The sequence below is a fragment of the Nicotiana tabacum genome, chromosome 13, assembly GCF_000715075.1.
Source record: "Nicotiana tabacum cultivar K326 chromosome 13, ASM71507v2, whole genome shotgun sequence".
Classification (NCBI taxonomy): Eukaryota; Viridiplantae; Streptophyta; class Magnoliopsida; order Solanales; family Solanaceae; genus Nicotiana; species Nicotiana tabacum.
Window position 1 is genome coordinate 21,956,842 of NC_134092.1, and position 18,820 is coordinate 21,975,661.

Sequence of the window (18,820 nt, forward strand, 5' to 3'; positions counted from 1 at the left end):
CATCACGAAAAATACAAGAATTTACAAATTACGAAAAAATAAAATAACCAAAGGCAAGTGCATCCATAGAAAATATCAACAAAAGGGCACTCCCCGAGTACCGCCTCGTAGTCCCAAAAGTAAATATGCAAGAGAGGAAAGGGATCTCCCGAAATACCGTTCCGTAGTCCCAAAATAAATGTGCAGGGAAATCTCCTGGAATACCATTCCATAGTCCCAAAGTAAATGTGCAGGGGAATCTCCTGGAATACCATTCCGTAGTCCCAAAGTAAATATGCAGGAGAATCTCCCGGAATACCGTTCTGTAGTCCCAAAGTAAATATGCAGGGAAATCTATCGGAATACCGTTCCGTAGTCCCAAAGTAAATGTGCAAGGGAATCTCCCGAAATACCGTTCCGTAGTCCCAAAGTAAATGTGCAGGGGAATCTACCAGAATACCGTTCCGTAGTCCCAAAGTAAATGTGCAGGGCAGGGGGATCTCCCGGAATACCGTTCCTTAGTCCCAAAGTAAATATAATTTCAACAACTGCACATCAAGTGCTCACATCTCACAACTTGCCACCGAAATTTACAATACATCATTTTCCACAATAAGGAGCCCATGGCTCGACCATAATGTGTACAAAATCTTAACAAAATATATTTCACATAAATTCAAGGTGGCAATCACACCAAATCATCATATAGAAACAATTTCAACAAATAAGGATCTAGGTATGACAAATAGAGGATTTAATAAGTGCCAATAATTTTCAATTTAATATATAAGGGCATCTAAAGATTTTTAATCAATGAAATTCGCACCTATAAATCAAGTACGTACTCATCACCTCGCATACATAATTTTCAATTACACAATTTGCACATAAGACTCAATGCCTAAGGGGAAATTCCCCCACTCGAGGTTAAGCAAGACACTTACCTTTTTGAAGTTAGGCCGATATTCCAAAATCGCCTTCTTGCTTGAATTGACCTCCGGACGACTCCGATCTTTCTTGAGCCTTCCTTACATTACTACGAGGTTCCAAAAATTCTAGCAACTTCAATCTATTTAGAAGCATAACAAAAGTGAACCATAATTAGGAAGATTTTCATGGTTTCAGCTCATTTGAGCATTTTACCAAACACTCGGTGTGCAAATTTGGTTACAAGGTTCTTTTACAAGATTTCCTTCATTCCAAAATTCAATCTTTACTTATTTGATCTCAACAATTTTTCCACAAACCTTATTGGTATAAGCATATATACATAATACTCTTACACCCAAGAATCATACTCCCAATCATCAATCTTTTACCCCAAACTCGAAATTGAAGACTAGGGGTTGAATCTTACCTCTTTGATGAAGATCTTGTAATTAGCTTCCTTGATTCTTGAAGATTGGATGATTAGAATGTTAGGTTCCCTCCTTCTCTCTCTAAAATGCTCTTACCTCTCTCTAAGACCCTCAGAAAAACATCCCAAAATAAGCCCCAAAGCCTATTTATCAAAATGAGGTTAGGTTATGAAAATAGAAAAATTAACCCTCCGAATTTAGGTCTGCGGTCGTATAAAGGACCGAAGAATGGGTATGCGGGCCGCAAAATGCACCGCAAAAATCGATGCCCAGAAATGGCCTTCACTGGACAGGTTTGCGACCATTTTGCGGTCGCATAACTACTTCTGCGATCGCATAATTGGTCGCATAGTCGCATTCTTTCCAGCCTTTGGTAATTTGATCATAACTTCTTGTAGGAGTATTCAAATGATGAACGGTTTGAAGCGTTGGAAACTAGACACATAGACCTTTCTTTTGATAGGTAACACACCATATAACTCTTCATATTAAGAGAGGTATGCTCATTTGAAGTTAGGTCTTGTGTGAACTCACATGAAACTTTAGTCTATTATGAAATTTTCAACTTCAACATTCGATGCCGAAACCTATCGAAACAAGTCCGATTAATCTCAAATTTTGTATACAAGTTATAAGCGACATAACAGACCTATTTCAATTTTCAGAATCGGATTCCTACCTCGTTATCAAAAATTCAACCTTCCATCGAACTTTCCGAAAATCGTCTATTTTCCAACTTTTGCCAAAATGCGTCGAATTGTCCTACGGACTTCCAAATTCAAATCCGAACACGCGCCTAGGTCCAAAATCACTATACGAAACTATTGATATCATCAAAATTCTATTCCGAGATCGTTTGCTCAAAAGTCAACTCTTTGGTCAACTCTTTCCATTTAAGCTTTAAATGAGAATTTCTCTTTCAATTAAATTCTAAATCTTCCGAAAATCAAACTCGATCACACCCACGGGTCATAATACATATTATGAAGTTGTCCGGGACCTTAAGTCGTTGAAAGGGTCGTAAATTCTTAAAACGACAAGTCGGGTCGTTACAGTAATTTTGTCTAAAAAGTCTAAACTAAGAATCTTAATTTCAGGATAATGCGAGATATTTTTGTCCTAGAAAAATAAGTTGAAAAACTGAAATTCAGGATACATTAGCTAAATCCTAAATAGCAACCCTTTAAAGTGGCTAGGTGTCATTTCATTAAGATCTGCTTTGAGGCTATTTGTGTACTTCACCTTACTAAAACTGAAACGATACAAAGTAAATTAACAGATAAAATTGTCTCAAAAGAATTACAATATTTTTAACAATTATTCAGCTGAAAACCAAAACGCAATGGAAGCAATTGAGTAATATCGATCATACACTTATAATACATTCGGGATTTACTATGAATCTTTTAGTTAGGTTTTGTATGTCAATGTAACGACGAGCATGAGCTTTATAGAACCTTGGCCATGTTTGATCACCACCGACAAAGAAGAATCTTTCTAAATCATTTCGTGTCAGCGGGGCCTTCAAGCATCCGAAATACGTCGGGATTGAAAATGACATAGCGTTCATGATAGAAAATGACGACTCCTTCAGAAAAATAAACTTATTCAAGTTCTTTTTTCCAAAGAAGTCCCGCTCCAACCGCCCGACGAGTCATCTACTTAAAAGGACCCTCCCCATCCAACCGTCGTTCAGAGATTTTTAAAAGAAAATTATATATAACCATCACCATGACATTATTTTTATTATAGAGAATTCATAAAGTCAATTCTATTTTTATTTTATTTTTTGTACACGATCAATTGATAAAGTTCAATCTTTGAAAGAATATAAATACTTCTCAAACTGTATTAGACTTCAACATAACAAAATTGATTAAGTTAAGGATGCAGTGATGAACTAACGCGGTGAGAATTCTATAACCATCATAAATTATAAATACAGAAAATAGTAGTTGGTAGGCGGTTGATAGAGTCCAATTTTATCTTTTTCAAATTTAATTATTTATAGAGAAAACAAAAAGGACTGAATTAATTACAACGTAAATTTGGTGTAGTTTGTGCAAATGAAAATACTAAATACTGAATGCGATATTGTATATTAATTGAATTCAACAGTACTCTAATACTTGATTCATGGGAATTTTCATTCTGATGCATTTTAATGAGCGGTTAATTTTATGTATGGTCGCTCCACTTTATTTATCATAAAAATAAAGTCACAAAATTATTTTTTATCGCACCGAAGTAGTCGAACTTTTTTATTACTAGTCTTATGATACGTGCGTTGCGCGTGTACACTATCTCAATGGAAAAAAATATTAAAATAATATATAAATATCATATTAAAATATTACATTTGATTTATAAAATAAAAGTATATGTTTGTGAAAGTGATAAATGTTGATCTTGTGTACTTACTCAATAAAAGAAAAAATCACCACATAAAAATTTTCAATCATCTGTTGATATATATTCAATAATAAACTTATTTTAGTTTGATAATTTCTATCACTCCAAATTCAAAAATTATCATTCTTGCTTCCCAGTTTCAATATTCACACATAAAATTAAGAGATTTGTAATTTTGGTTTTGAAATTCTAATTTAAGAACTTCACCAAAATACGAATTAGGTTAATGGATGATATCAAATAATAGTTTCCTGCTTATTATCTCTTCTTATTTTTTCTATTTGAACCTACGATAATTTTGACTTGACTTTAATAGGGTATATTAAATATTAAAATTTTTGATTCTTTTTTCCTTTTTAAACCAACGACAATCATGTTTGTTAGGGATATATTAATTGAAAAAGGAGTTTCTCACTTGTTCTCTTCTTTTTTCTTTTTTGCCATACTCAATTTTTAATTTTGTAAAAATAAATTTTATTTATATTTACAATTTTGTCCAACTTAAAATGCATTTACGAAGGATAAAAAAGGCAAATACCATTTCGCTAAGAGGCTTCGTCCTTTTAATATAGCTAGTCTTTGGGTACGCGCTTTGCGCGCAAACCTTAATTTAATGAATATATAAATTTTAAAATTATTCAACTATAATATTAAATAGTATATTTGAGTTTTAAAATAAAATTTAAAGAAAAAAAGAAAGAAATTAGAGAATAATTACTTTAGATGTAAGTAAAAGTTAGTAATCTTTTTTCTAAACAGATTGACTTCATTTATAGACAATCAATCACAATTTTAATCTAAGAGATGTTTGTCACCTTCATTATTCTATAAATATATTTTTTATGCTGTATTTTTTGTTTCATATAAAAGATGGTGTACTAAATTATATGTAATAAAATTTATTATTTTTGTGTAAAAATTAAGTGTGATTCATAAAAGAAAATTAAACTGGATCGGGAATAAAAAAGAAAAAAACGTTAGCCTTAAAGATTTTGATAGGAGTTATTGCTAAGAAAGAAAACTTGAATATTAGTAGCAAAATTTCATATTGATGCGACGTTAGTTTTTAGATATTTTTTAAAACATAAACCCTCTTTTAACCCAAAGTATTAACCAACATAATCTTTTATCCTAAAAAATTGAATTGGATGGTGAAAAGAAAAAGATTTAAACGGAAAATAACTCTTCCAAAATCCTATAGAAGAATTAAAAACAAAAGTAACAACAAATTAAACTAAGAAAAACTGCCAAAGGTTACAATAATATTCTATAAAATGAAAAAATAAAAAAAAAATTAAGGGACTCACATGCAGCATAATTCATATCTCATTCGATGAGGAACAAAATAAATAATAATTTACCTCGATATACTTTGTTGTGTTAATTCAAAGGATCCAAAAGCTTCTATGATCTAGAACCGGCAATCTAAATTGGGACAAAGAAAGCACAAAAGTTAGACAATACCAAATTAAGAACATAAAAAGAGATGATAAACCGAAGCAAAAGCACTAATAAGCAATAAAGGAGTTTGAATCACAATCAACGGTTAACACTTAAACAACCCTAATAAAAATATCAAACTTCGCATAGGGCAAACTAAAAAGAACATAAAATAGAATTCAAAGCAAGAGTCTTTCCAAGTTAAAGCAACAATCAAAAATGAAAGACAGACAACAAAATTAACTCTTAAAGCAATAATAAAATTTTTAACCGACGCAGAAACTAAACCCTAGAGTCATGAAAATTGGTATACATTTCTAATGCCCAATAATAAGTTTTCTATTTATTCTCTTAAATGTTTTCCTTTTGAACCCACCGAAAATTTGACTTTTCTTTAATAAGGATATTAAATGTTTCCTACTTATTCTCCTTTAAGTTCTATTTTCCTTTTTTAACCTAGGAAAATCACATTTTGTGATGGATATTAATTGAAGAAGTTGTTTTTCACTTATTCTCTTCTTCTTTCTCCTTTTTTTTTTGTCATACGTTAGTTTCATTTTTTTCTCCCAAAAATACTTTATTGATATTTACAATTTTATCCAACTTAAAATCCACTTACAATGGGTAAAAAATGCGAACAACATTTTGCTAAGAGTCTTCGTGCTTTTAATATAATATTTTGTGATGGATATTAATTGAAGAAGTTGTTTTTCACTTATTCTCTTCTTCTTTCTCCTTTTTTTTGTCATACGTTAGTTCCATTTTTTCTCCCAAAAATACTTTATTGATATTTACAATATTATCCAACTTAAAATTCACTTACAATGGGTAAAAAAGGCTAACAACATTTTGCTAAGGGTCTTCGTGCTTTTAATATAATATAGATAATAGTAAAGCCAATAAACATTACCGGTCACTATAACGACAAAACCTGGTCATCAAAGTGATTTTACAATTTTATTGGGTAAAGTTTAATGACTTTACTATTATGGCGAGTAAAATTTAGTTTTAATAAGGTAAAATAGTTTTGTAATTTATTATTATAGTATGTAAAGTTTAGTTACTTAATTTATTGTTATAGTGCGTACAAATTCAGTTACTTAATATTGATTAAAAAAAAAAAACTTTACTACTATAACAGATAAATTTCAGTAACCATACCTGAAATTAACTCTTTACTAGAACTACTAATTAAAAAGAATGCAAAGAAAAAAAGAAAGGAATCGAACAAATAATTTTAAAAAAAAATTATAATGAATTCTGTTTAAAATAATCCAAAACCTCAAGGAAGAGAATACGTCTATTGATCAAAGCTTGGAGATCTTAAATTACGTCAGATCCTTGGGATTGATATATTTCTTTTCTATCATATAGTTTGTAAATTTTACTGAATCAAGTGATTAACAATCGAGAGCAATTTACTTGCGCTACTTGATTGACATTCATAAAGAGCATCTGATGAATTCACTTTTTTCATCGACCTTGACAAGTGATTGAATGCAAGAAAGATCTCTAATGTTAATGAATAAGCTAGTCCATTTCTAGTTACTAAAAGGTGAATTAGCAGTTTAAAAGTTTCTTAGGCTGTCTAAGGATACCAGCTTTTCGCGATCGCAATTTTCATGCTTTTAGTCCAACTCAACTTAACCTTGGTCCCAAATTTTACAGAGAATGAATAATTTTCACCAATTTCATACCATTACATTAATTTGTATAGTTCGTACGTTCTATCATGCATGTTTCATTTTAAAGACAACATATATTTGAAACTATGAGCATTTCTATACATAATATAATATCCTTTATCTTTTATTCTAGCATGCCAAGCTATTCTAGCATTGAGAGTAAATTTTTATTCAATTGGTCAATAAAAAATGTGTGTAAAAACTTTCGTAAGGTACAATAATGTAGCTCAATCTAGTCTGAAGAAAATTGAGACTGAAAACCACAGTAAAAAAGAAAGGACTTTCTTTCACCAGTTTCCTATTTGGCGTGGTATAAAAAATGTGTGTAAAAGCTTTCATAAGGTACAATAATGTAGCTCAATCTAGTCTGAAGAAAATTGAGACTGTGAAAACCACAGTAAAAAGAAAGGACTTTCACCAGTTTCCTATTTGGCGTGGTATATGTATGAGAGGTCACCTCACCTAAAACTCTAAAACCAGAATATGACTACTTTCAAGTTTCAAGGGATAAAAGTTCACATTTTGAATTTTGCCAAAGTATAACTCGTATAAAATGACCAAAGGAACACTAAGTCTAATGAATTGAACACTGAAATGTGGATTCATTCTTCAGCAATTGGGAACAGGGTGCAGGGAAAATACTGCAGCTAGAACCAGAGATAAATTCACAGTTCCACCTCATAGTTGGGGCTAGCCCAAATATACTTATGTTTTCCATGTGTATGTCCAAAAATGGTGCTTCCTCAATGCCCTCTAGCAAGGGCGGTCTCTTTGATTCCAGACTGACCACGTTACTGATACGAATGCCTCTTACTTTAGGTACTGCTTTCGGATCCCATCTCTCATCGGGGTGGTCATTCGCTCCCCTGCTAAACCTAATCGGCACTTTCACTCTTTCCATTTTCATGTTATTTATCGTAATGTTGGTAATGTATCCACCTCTTCCTCTATCAGTTTTAATCCGCACGCCAGCTGCTGAATCTCTAACATATAAGTCTTCTATGATGACATTAGAAACACCTCCAGACATCTCACTGCCAATACCAACTCCTGAACATGTTGGAGTTGTGCCTGTCACTCTCCTTACAATGATGTTTGAGCTTGGACGGGCCATTTTCATGCCGTACTGGTCCCAACCACTTTTCACTGCTACAAGGTCATCACCACTTTCGATGTAACAATCTTCGATGCACACATTCACGCTGGAGTCTGCTAACAAAACAATTATGCGAATAAAAGAAAAGTTGTTAATACTCTTAATCAGACAATCTAGTTTGACATAAGGTATAAAATAGAGTGGGCAACTCTGTATGCCTGAGATACCATTGGTAAGATGGAAGGAGATATAAGTTTCTCTGGTTCAAATCGAAAGTGGGAATGAAACAGAGGTGATTATTCTTCCCTCCGTTCTAGTTAGCTTTATATTAGAATTACAGGAGATAAACTACAATATAGAATTTCAAGATCATTATTCTTTCTCCTAGTGGCAAATTTCAAGTATTACATACAGAGGATATACCTGGGTCTATGCCATCTGTGTTAGGGGCATTCCAAGGAGCCAAAATAGTCATATTTCTGATTACAATATTCCTGAAGCAAATGCAACATCAAGTGTTACTTTACCAGCTAATATGGGATAATTTGGTGAATAAAAGTAGTTATCTTGAGGAAACTGGAAAGCCAATGAAAGGAGGAGAGAACATGTTTATTTAACAAAGTTTTATGATAGAACTCTACATCTTTAAAGATTCTTTCTTGCCCTCAACATTCAAGACTAGCAAGAAGGATTACTTTGGCAACAATGGATCCTTTAAATATACTGGTTAATTATAGACGTCTAGTTATTTGATTGATTAATTGAATCATAATATCAACTTTTCAGAAAATACTATGCAGCAATGAGTAGCAATTTCCACGAGTAAAACTAATTACTTCTCCATTCATTAGCTGCCTAAAGACCGGGAACCAAACAAGTAGAGGCAAGTAGTATCATCCAAAATTTGATAAAGCAATTATCAAGAGAGTAGGGACCTGCAATAGACAGGATGAATTGTCCAAAACGGGGAGTTGAGGAATGTAAGATTATGGATCAGGATGTTCTGGGAGTTAATCAGCTCAACGAGATGGCCTCTGGTGTGGACCAGTGTTCTATTCCACCAAAGCTCCCACCACATCTTTCCCTGACCATCTACAGTTCCATTTTCCCCTGAAATTAAGCTGAGAAAATTTGAAAGAAAATGGGGGAATAGCGGGAAACAATGATCATCGAGATGAACTTATCAAAAGGAAAAGAAAGGAATGATCACTGAGATAAATATAACCACAAGGCATATAATATTGCAAACTCATCAGAGTACATATTTTTTAAGTTAGTAGACTAATAGAACTTTTACTTCTAAAACTATATACTATGAGCAGGTTAACAAATTACGATACAGGTGAAGTGGTTAAAAAGTTTAGCTACCATTATTTATGAGGCAATAGTACTTAATATTCAATTTATATCCTTAGTAGTAGAATGGTCATTGTTTGCAAGTGTGTACACAATCGTCATATGAAAGAAATGAATGAAAGCAAAACTTCTATTTCTAATTCTAAGGATTAAGTTTTCTGCTAACATAAGAAAATAGAAGAAAATTCTAAATGTGACAAATAAAGTAATTATTGAATCAATTTATCCCCTAAACAAATCTTTCGACTACTTTTGGAGAGTGGAGACTACTTTTGTGGCTTTTGTGTTGAGATCTTTAATCTAAGCACCATATTCCAAATTGTGTTGATCCACCAAAATTATCCAGCAAAGGACCTTCAGCATTTAATGCATATGACACATTGTTTACTGGCAAATTTGAGCATATATATATTCTTCAATGACTCTACTCAATCTTTTAAGTCGCATGTTAGCAGCTCTAACACAGGTAGGAGAGGAGGGGGAGGGGGGGGGGGGTAGGAAACACTTAAAACAAAATCTGAAAGACTTCTCCATGTTATCACCTCTAAGAATACCAAGGATCAGTTTAAAGAGCTTATACCGATTTAAAAACAAATGCCTTAGAATTTCGAGCATGGGCAGATATTTCTAATCCTAAAAATAAGTTACTAGTTATACATCGTGTAATTCAATACACTCTGAAGTTGTTGTTGCTTCAAGTGGAGCTAGAGTTCTTGACAGGTACTAGCTAACCTTAACGGTTAACATCCATCTAAACATTTATGATTTCGTCATGATCCAAATGAAAACATGGATAATAATCATCTTGGCGTCTATTTTCTTAGTTATTCCCCCTTTTCCATTCTATTTCTTTGTGTTCTCATTCACTAATTCTGACTATCAGCTTCAACACTAAATCCTCAATTGACATAATCTATCAACTAATTACATGTTAGAGTAGCAGTTCCAATGTAACAACCCAGTAGGAACTAGAGTTAGGTTCTCTACATTCTGTTACCATCACATGCCTAAAAACCAAAATGCAACAAATCTTAACAACTTGAACTTTCCAACGTATTAGACCTTACAGACATAATATTCAAGGAACTTCAACACTAGAATAGAATTCCACCTTTTGTTATGGTCCCTCCTAGCATGTTTAGTTTAGCACACTATATTCTAAACACACATTCCTGTAGATGTGTACGTTGCCTATAGTGTCGGCAGAAAGAAAATTGAGGCTAAGCATTTCCAGCTGCGAAATGAATACTTTAAATCTCAGAACCTATATATTTTCAATTAAAGGACATCAGCAAAAAAAGCAAGCACCACAGATTATTATGTTTTAATTTTTGTTGTCGATAAAGACGAGCACTAAAATCTTTTCTACAAGGTACTAAAACAAACAGTTAATTATTAATGCTGAACATCTTGAGTGCTTTTAATCAATACATATTTTGTCATTACAGTATCCTTTATAAGTTTTAAGCACAACTATCAAGTTGTTACTTACTTAGCAAGATCAATAATGACTTGTGAACGTATGGGGTAATTAATTACCTGTAATTACAACATTGGTGAGACCATTTCCATGGATGAGGCTAATATGTCTCGCTCCAAGCCTTTCTCTCCCTCTTCCATATGAAGGCAGAGCATTGATTAATGGCCATTCCTTTGGATCCTTTTAACAAACAGAAAAGAAATTCAGAATTTTGTGAAATATGAAACTATACAAGAAAACCACAGTAACTTTCACCTTCCCAAAGAAAGAAAAGAGTAGTAAAATAAACATGTGTTTGGACTGGAATGCCATGTGAGACAAAGTAAGACCTTAGACCCTAAATTAAACAAAGGAGGGGCTGCCCTTAGTCATCAGGGGATAAAATAACACGAGTTCTTTGACTAGTAACTGGATCTAGGCCAGCACTTGGGGATCAGATCCACTGGACAGAAATTGTAAAATTAACACTTAGCTTTATTGATACTACCAAATAGACAGACACTGGCAAACATCTATTTAATTGATTAAAATGGGCAAGATAATTTCTTTGTTAATCCCAACATAATTTGCTCTACAAAGAATCCAATCCCTTCTTTTGCAGTCTTAAGGTAACAGTTACATCTTTATGCTGGAAAGTAATTTTCTTCCCTGTATGTTCTTTGTCCACTTTACTCACCCCATTATAGTACTGAAATTCACCATCTTTTATCCCAGTTAATTAAAAGAAAGTAGCAAAACAAAATTTGGGAATATCCCTCCAACCACTTTCTGGCAGTAAGAAACACCAAGATTCCTCTTTCCCACCCCAAAAGATAGTTAAAATCCACCATCAAGTAGTGGAGTAATATTTTCTACATGGTTTTTATATTAGGAGTAGTAGTGATAGATGAGTAAAACGAAGATGTAATGAACATATAAAAAGTAAAACTTTGAGCTATTTATTAGAGCACATCACAACATGGATGCACAGATTAATAACAGATACCTCCCTCTGTTCCATAAACACTATTACCATTTGGAAAGTAAAACAGGTTTTTTCTTTGATTACCAATTTCTCAAACTCTTTTCAAATATTTTGAATCATCATATGAGTAATTTTCAAATGAGTAAATTTTAATCTAATTTTTTTTGAAGTACTCCAGAGTTTTGACCCTGGCACTACGTAGTAAATGGGAAAAATAAAGAGAAGATTGAGAAGTATTAAAAGAGATTAGTAGAAGAAGTAGAATGACCTGAGAGCCCAAGATGCTAGCGCCTTGTTCGAGGAAGAGGGTGAAATTGCTAGTGAGATTGAAACTTCCCGTAAGCCACCTGCCTTTGGGAACAACTAGCTGGGACCCACCACTATCCGTGAAACGTGCCATAAATTCCATGGCCCGTTGAAATGCATCCGTGTTTGAGGTTTTGCCATCCCCAATCCCGCCGAAATCCCTGATCGACTTCACCACCTTCCTTGCCGGTACCTGCTTGAAGAAGTCAGAGCAGCTGCTGCTCATCTGAGGGCCGGACCGAGAGCCCGAGATTAATCCGAAATCCAAGGGGATCAACAAGCTGATTGAATATTCCCTGTTGATCTGTAGGAGGCTAATTAGAGCGATGACTGTGAATAGAAGCAGCAGAGATGCCCATGAAGGCCTTCTTAAGTTTCCCTTGATTCTGTTGATCAATATCTGGTTTTGTCCTTCCATACTTTCTCTGCATGTAGACACAATCTATGTCTACATGCAGAGAAAAAGAGAAATAAACTCTCCTATCACAAACAGAGAGATAGATTCCTACTAGGTTTCTTTGATTTGAGTCAACAAACTGGGCTATTCATTCATGCATGAAAAACTTGTAGAGAATAAGGGGGTTTGAGGGTGGTTGGGGTTTTGTCTTTGTCTTTGTCTTATTGATGAAATTTTGGAGTAGAGGTTGGAGGATGGTGGCATTTCGCCCAAAGTGCGTAATACTATGTGCCCCTGCTTATCTCAAAAAATTTTCAAGTACATGCAAAGATCACACTTATCTAAATAATAGTCAAAGCAAATTGGTCACGAATTCCTGAATTAGTTATTGAATTGTTGTCTTCAATTCCATTGCTATCTTCCTCACACTTTTGAATGGGATAAGTAGCAAGAATGAGAGATCGATCCCACTATTCACATCCTGAAGAGAAATTCAAAAGCAAAGGGTAAACTACTGAAATAATGTACCCACGGACACTAATTAAGATAGAAAGAAAAAGCACCCGAAAATCACCACGAAAGTCACCACGAGAGCTCAAGATAATTATAATAATAAAGAACAGGAGCAATGCATAATTACAATTTTCACATGATGAAAAAAGATCCAAATTAAACACGAAATTCTCACAAATATGAAAAAAGGAACGACAAATGCTTACACCCGTAACTACTCTTCAACTTCTTGATTCCAGAAGATCATTACGAAAATTTATGAAAATCTAAAACGGCACACAAAACTCCTAACTCTGTATGATGAATGCTTCCTCTATCGATTCACATGCCTTTCAATATCGACTCCTTAACATAAATTTTAGTCTAAGAAATACCTTAAATGTAACAAATGAAGATGCAACAACTGGAACTCAGAAAAGATGTCTCATAGGAAGTTGTATCTTTGATACAACTACCTTTCAATGAAGTTTCCTTCGTGTAACTCACAAAAGGTGCAAAAAGTAATGCAACCGTTGTTTACCTTCGAGCAGCAATAATATTTATATTAACTCGCTAAAATACTATAAAACACAATCATAAATTAGAAACTTCAACAAATTCAACTTGCAAACCAACAAAGATTGATCATGTATTAGCACGTTAAAATATAAAATAAACCTAAAGTAGAAATTTGAATGAACGCACCTCTATAAATCTACAAACACATCATCACTGGTTTTTCCTTTTGTTTGGTGTAAAGGAAGGCTTCCCACAGTCTAATATCTTGCAGAGCTCATTAAATATAACCTATACAAATGAAAGTGTAACAAGATATGAAATAATAGCAAAACACCAAAGCAAGAGAATTTCAATTGGGTACGATAAGGACACCAATTAAGCGTCATCTTTTTTTAAGTGGATAAATTACAAATTAGACATCATAAAACGGATGAAAATAAAGATAAGAGATGACACGACAAGCTCTAAGTAAGTTCATTTGCATAGCCCTTTTGGTAAAAAAGAATCTTATAAAAGATGGTTACCAAGGAAGTGCATGATCAAGAACATCCTGGTATGCAAAAAGTTAGAAGGATCTACAGATAGAGAGAAGTAACCACATCAATCAGTAAATGCAAAAATAGCCGAATATTCATAAGATCTTTGGCCCATGCTCTATATGGACGACCTTTTATCCAAGAAAAAGGACTCATCTGAAACCCACAAAAATTTTCAACCGGCAGGTCAGGATCGTCTAAACATGTTTTCCCTAAATTACCTGCCCATTCACATTCTAAGTGACGAAACAAACACAAATATCAGAAATCCATAATAACTCATAGGCTTTCTAGAAAATATTAACAGTCTTGATCCCGTCACGACTTGCCTCAAAACTGCCAATCGGTCCTAATTGCTTTGGATCTCTTCATTTTGGAGAAAAGAATCAAAATAAGTGGAGTTGTATTTTAACACTCTTGGACTAAAGCAAAAAAGCGAAAAAAAATTCTGGAATTCACTTTCAAAAGCCCTTTTTCCTGTACTAAAAAAGAAAGCTATAGTTTTGACTTTTGAAAAAGATTAACCATTGTACAATTCATGTTCTTAACAACACTCTTGACTCTTATCACCAGGGGCATACGCATGATTTTTCGTAAGCGGTGTCAATATTTACAGAAGAGCGGAGAATAAATAATATTAATTATCACATTACCTAAGAAGAAATAGCCTTAGTCAGGGCCGGCTCTAATGCCTTGTCTAATAAGGCGTGTGCCTAAGGCACCCAAATTTGGGGGGCCCCATTTTTTAGAAATAATTGGTATATAATAATTTAAATAAAATAAAATTTAGAGTTTTTAGTACAAAAGCAGACTTTTTCATATAAAACAAAAGAAAATTTTCTAGATATGTAAATAAAGTAATCATTTGGCTTACTTAAAAATGGGTAGTATGAAAATATTTTCTAACGTGTGATTTGACAAGAAAAAATAGTACAAATAGAAGATACTATACACTCAATCAAATAAAACGGCTTGATTCTTTTCCAAATGTTTATATTGCTTATAGAATAGTGTTATTAGTTTTAATAACAGTTTCCTAAGTGATAACAAGTTTTTCAAAATTAAAATTGATAAATCTTAGTTAAGATAAATAATATCTCAAGAAAGATTAAATGGGTTGGCTATAATATCAATTGAAAAGGAATTATTGGAAGAAATCGATTATAAAAAAATTATTAACAACTTTGCATCTAAAAAAGTTAGAAGAATAGACTTCAAATAAAAATATATATTATAATCTTTTAAAAAAAATTTAGGCCTCATATTAAACTTTGGCTTTAGGCCACATATGAGCTTGAGTCGCCCTGGCCTTAGTCCATTGGAGTTTTTGAGTTTTATGTTAGAAGAGGTCGTGAGTTCAGTTCTACCTATCTACAATTTTTGACAATAGAGGCTCTCACAAATATTTGCCAAAAAGATGATCTAGTTGAGGTTCGAACCTCTTAGAGCAAAATTAGGAACTTAACCAGTGTGCTAAGCAACAATATATTGTCATTTCCTTTATCTTATTATTTCCTCACCGTATTACTACATACATCTAGTATAATTTTCCGATGAAGCGGTGTCACGTGACATTGCTTTGTTCCACGTGCATCCGCCCCTGCTTATCATGCATCCATTACAAAATATTTTCAGATGCGGAGCCAGAATTTCAACTTTATGAGTTCTGAATCTTAGAACGATGACTTAAGTGCTAATAACTGAATTTTAAATTTAATATTTGTACATATTTAATAAAATTCTTAACACAAAATGTACCGTTTGAAAGGGTTTCGCCGATCCCATAGCCGGCTTCTAGCTCCGCCCCGTTATGTGATTACTTACAAAAGAAACACAAACTCTAAAGCAAAAATAATGATAACAAAAAACACCAAAAACAAAACTATCTAAATTCAGTGGTAAGAAATTAGAAACAATGAGCAAATAATCTCCATTACCTGGCGGTGAGAACCTGAACTTGGAGCAGAGCAACAACTGGAAACAAAAAAACGAAGAATCAAATTGAATTATAATCTGACAAATAGGGAGAATGTTATAAAATTTAACACCAACAATAATAATCCCAATTATATATATAATAAAGAGAAATTTTACCACTTTTGAAGATCGTTTTCGTTATTAACACAAAAAATCAAAAGAGAACAAAAGAAAAGAATTTTTTTGCAACTAGTGGATTTCCGCCTGGCCCAGATTACTGATGACCTGATTTAGGATCCGAAAAAGACGGAGAAAAATGAGTGAAAGAAGATGAAGAAAGGAAGACAACTTTAGAGTTTTCTTTTAACACGACACATAAGCGTCTTTTGTGATTTGTTTAACTGAACCAAACGACTCCTTATAGTGAATTTTGAGGTTTTTTATTTTATTTTTTTAAATTTTTATAACGGAACTGATGAATTAATAGTTTTAAAATACCAACAAAAATGAGGAAATAGATAAATATTAAGAGACGTGGCACCTTACTGTTATATTACCGTAATTATATAGATACTACGCGTTACTCTGCGCTTCATATGGCTGTTCTTTTAGCAATACGATTTTATTTATGATATGAAATATTATTACAGTTAACAATATTGATATTGAAATTATAATTGAAAAGATAATATTTTAGTATTATGAATATGAAATTAACTATTTTATATCATTTGTATTGGAAAAATTATAGTCTATTTTTTTGGTGTACGACATCTATGAAAAATTGGTATTAATAGCTGAATTAATATACACCGTAAAATTCTAATTATACCATTTTTATTTATTGCAACTGTTAAATCAAATTATGCCGATATATATTTGCTTGAACATTTTCGGTTCGCTCGTTTCTTCATTGGTTGCAAATCACTTGTTTGGCGTGACTTGATTTTTTGTCTCTCTTTTGCAACTAACGTCTCTGTGTGGAAGATAGCAATGGAATAATTCAATAACTAATTCAGGAATTCGTGACCAATTTGCTTTGACTATTATTTAGATAAGTGTGATCTTTGCATGTACTTGAAAATTTTATGAGATAAGCAGGGGCACATAGTATTACGCACTTTGCTGAGCCGACCGATGAAGCACCCCCGACCACTTAGGAAGATATTCATAATGCTTACTGCACTGAAGTCCGAGCAGACAATGATGACCTCAAGTTGACGACTCATCTAAGTACAAGACGAGCTAAGGAGACAACAAAGAGATATCATAAGGAGGGATCACTCAGTTTCACGACGAAACAGGGAACGACATCAGCCATACGCCAGGGCCCCTATCCCTTCCTGCCCTCCGCTATCATGATGGCCCATCTAGGCAGAAAATGGGGACTCATAGGAATGAAAGTGGTATGCCCCCTTGTTATCTACCCACAATTTTTGTGTGTCACCTACAAAAATAGTCTACGCCTTAAGAAACTTGGAATGAAGGTGAAGTGGCCACCAAAGATGAGTTCCGACCCAAGCACCAGAAAGTTCGACGCCCTGTGCGAATTCCACCAAGAACACAGACACAAGACAGAAGATTGCATTGCCGTAAGGCAAGAGGTTGTGAACATGTTGCAGCAAGTACACTTCAAAGAGCTGTTGAGCGACAGGTGGAGGAATAACTTCGCCAGGGGTCGTGAACTCCAAGGTCCACCGAAGTCGTCATCACCAGCTCGTACCATCAACACGATTATCGGCTGAAGCAACGATGCCTCCATTATCGGCGTTACGTTCACTGCCCCTCACAAGCTCAAAAGATCCATCACCCACGAACGATGTGACAGACTCGAAGAAAGTATTATCTTCGACGAGTCACATGTTGACGGTTTGACTTTCCTGCACAATGATGCTCTCGTCATTACTTTACAAATTTTAGGTACTGATGTCAAATGTATGGTAGACGATGGGAATGGAGCATGCATTATCCATCCTCGATTCCTCGGCCAGATGAGACTCGAGGATAAGATAGTACAACATTGCATCACACTAACCGATTTTAATAATGTAGTTGAATGTACATCAAGTGAAATCACACTCCCCGTCTTGGCCGACAGCATAACTTTGGAGACAACATTCCACATCAAGGACTAGGACATCGTCTACAATGCCATAGTAGGATGACCATGGATATATACTATGAGAGTCGTCCCCTACAGCCTGTACCAAGTACTCAAGTTCTCAACACCTTGGGGAATATTCAGTATACGAGGTATGCAACGCATGTCCCGAGAATGCTACCGCATCGCCTTGGATAACGCGACAACCCAACAAAAGAAAGACAAGGAAAAAGAGGCATAGCAATCAACAGGGTCGAGGTCGACGCCAGAAGAGACCAGAGACGTCATCATTGACCCTAAAACCATCGAAGCCGCAGACTCAACTATAAAGGTCCTCGACCCCCTTTAATTAGATTCCAACAATCCCAGCAAAAAGGCCTACATGGGCTGCAAACTCCAAGAACCAGGTAAATTTAGCCAATTTTTAATAACTAACGCAGATTTATTCGCCTTCAGCCATGCAGATATATCGGGCATCCCCAAGGATATCGCCACTCACAAAATGAACGTCGATCCATTCTATACCCTGGTAAGGTAGGTTAGACGGAAATTCAACCCCGCCATTAATGATGCCGTCCATGAGGAGGTGGAGAAGCTATTAGAAAATGGCTCCATCAAGGAGTCGAAATACCTAAAGTGGATGGCCAACGTAGTGATGGTCAAAACTAAAAACGGAAAATGGAAGATGTGTAGAGACTTCACAAACTTAAGCAAAGCATGCCCGAAGGATTCATTCCCATTGCCACATATCGATCAACTCATCTACACGACAGCCGGGCACG

At 34.2% G+C, this 18,820-nt stretch overlaps 1 protein-coding gene across 2 annotated transcripts; it reads right to left on the reverse strand.

Moving 5' to 3' along the window:
• Nucleotides 1–7,155: 7,155 nt before the first annotated feature.
• On the reverse strand, nt 7,156–16,352 carry LOC107830244 (putative polygalacturonase). 2 transcript variants are annotated; one of them, XM_016657746.2, is made up of 9 exons: nt 16,115–16,327; nt 15,958–15,994; nt 15,779–15,839; nt 13,671–13,772; nt 12,039–12,954; nt 10,866–10,986; nt 8,906–9,080; nt 8,394–8,464; nt 7,156–8,083 (listed from the first exon to the last, which is right to left on the reverse strand). In XM_016657746.2, exons 5-9 carry the CDS (start codon nt 12,492–12,494, stop codon nt 7,449–7,451), a joined length of 1,458 nt encoding a protein of 485 aa, XP_016513232.2. In that variant the 5' UTR covers nt 12,495–12,954; nt 13,671–13,772; nt 15,779–15,839; nt 15,958–15,994; nt 16,115–16,327; the 3' UTR covers nt 7,156–7,448. The 2 variants fall into 2 exon arrangements, with proteins under 2 accessions (XP_016513232.2, XP_016513231.2); XM_016657745.2 differs by lacking the exon at nt 15,779–15,839 and having other exon boundaries at nt 16,115–16,352.
• Nucleotides 16,353–18,820: the final 2,468 nt, after the last annotated feature.

Bases quoted from the DNA above. Each gene is read 5' to 3' on its own strand.
- LOC107830244 (XM_016657745.2), bottom strand. From the start codon at position 12,494: ATGGAAGGACAAAACCAGATATTGATCAACAGAATCAAGGGAAACTTA. The intron at 9,081-10,865 runs GTAATTAATTAC...GCTTAATTTCAG, and splicing joins CACCAATGTTGTAATTACAG to GGGAAAATGGAACTGTAGAT. The intron at 8,465-8,905 runs GTCCCTACTCTC...CATTTGCTTCAG, and splicing joins ATTCATCCTGTCTATTGCAG to GAATATTGTAATCAGAAATA.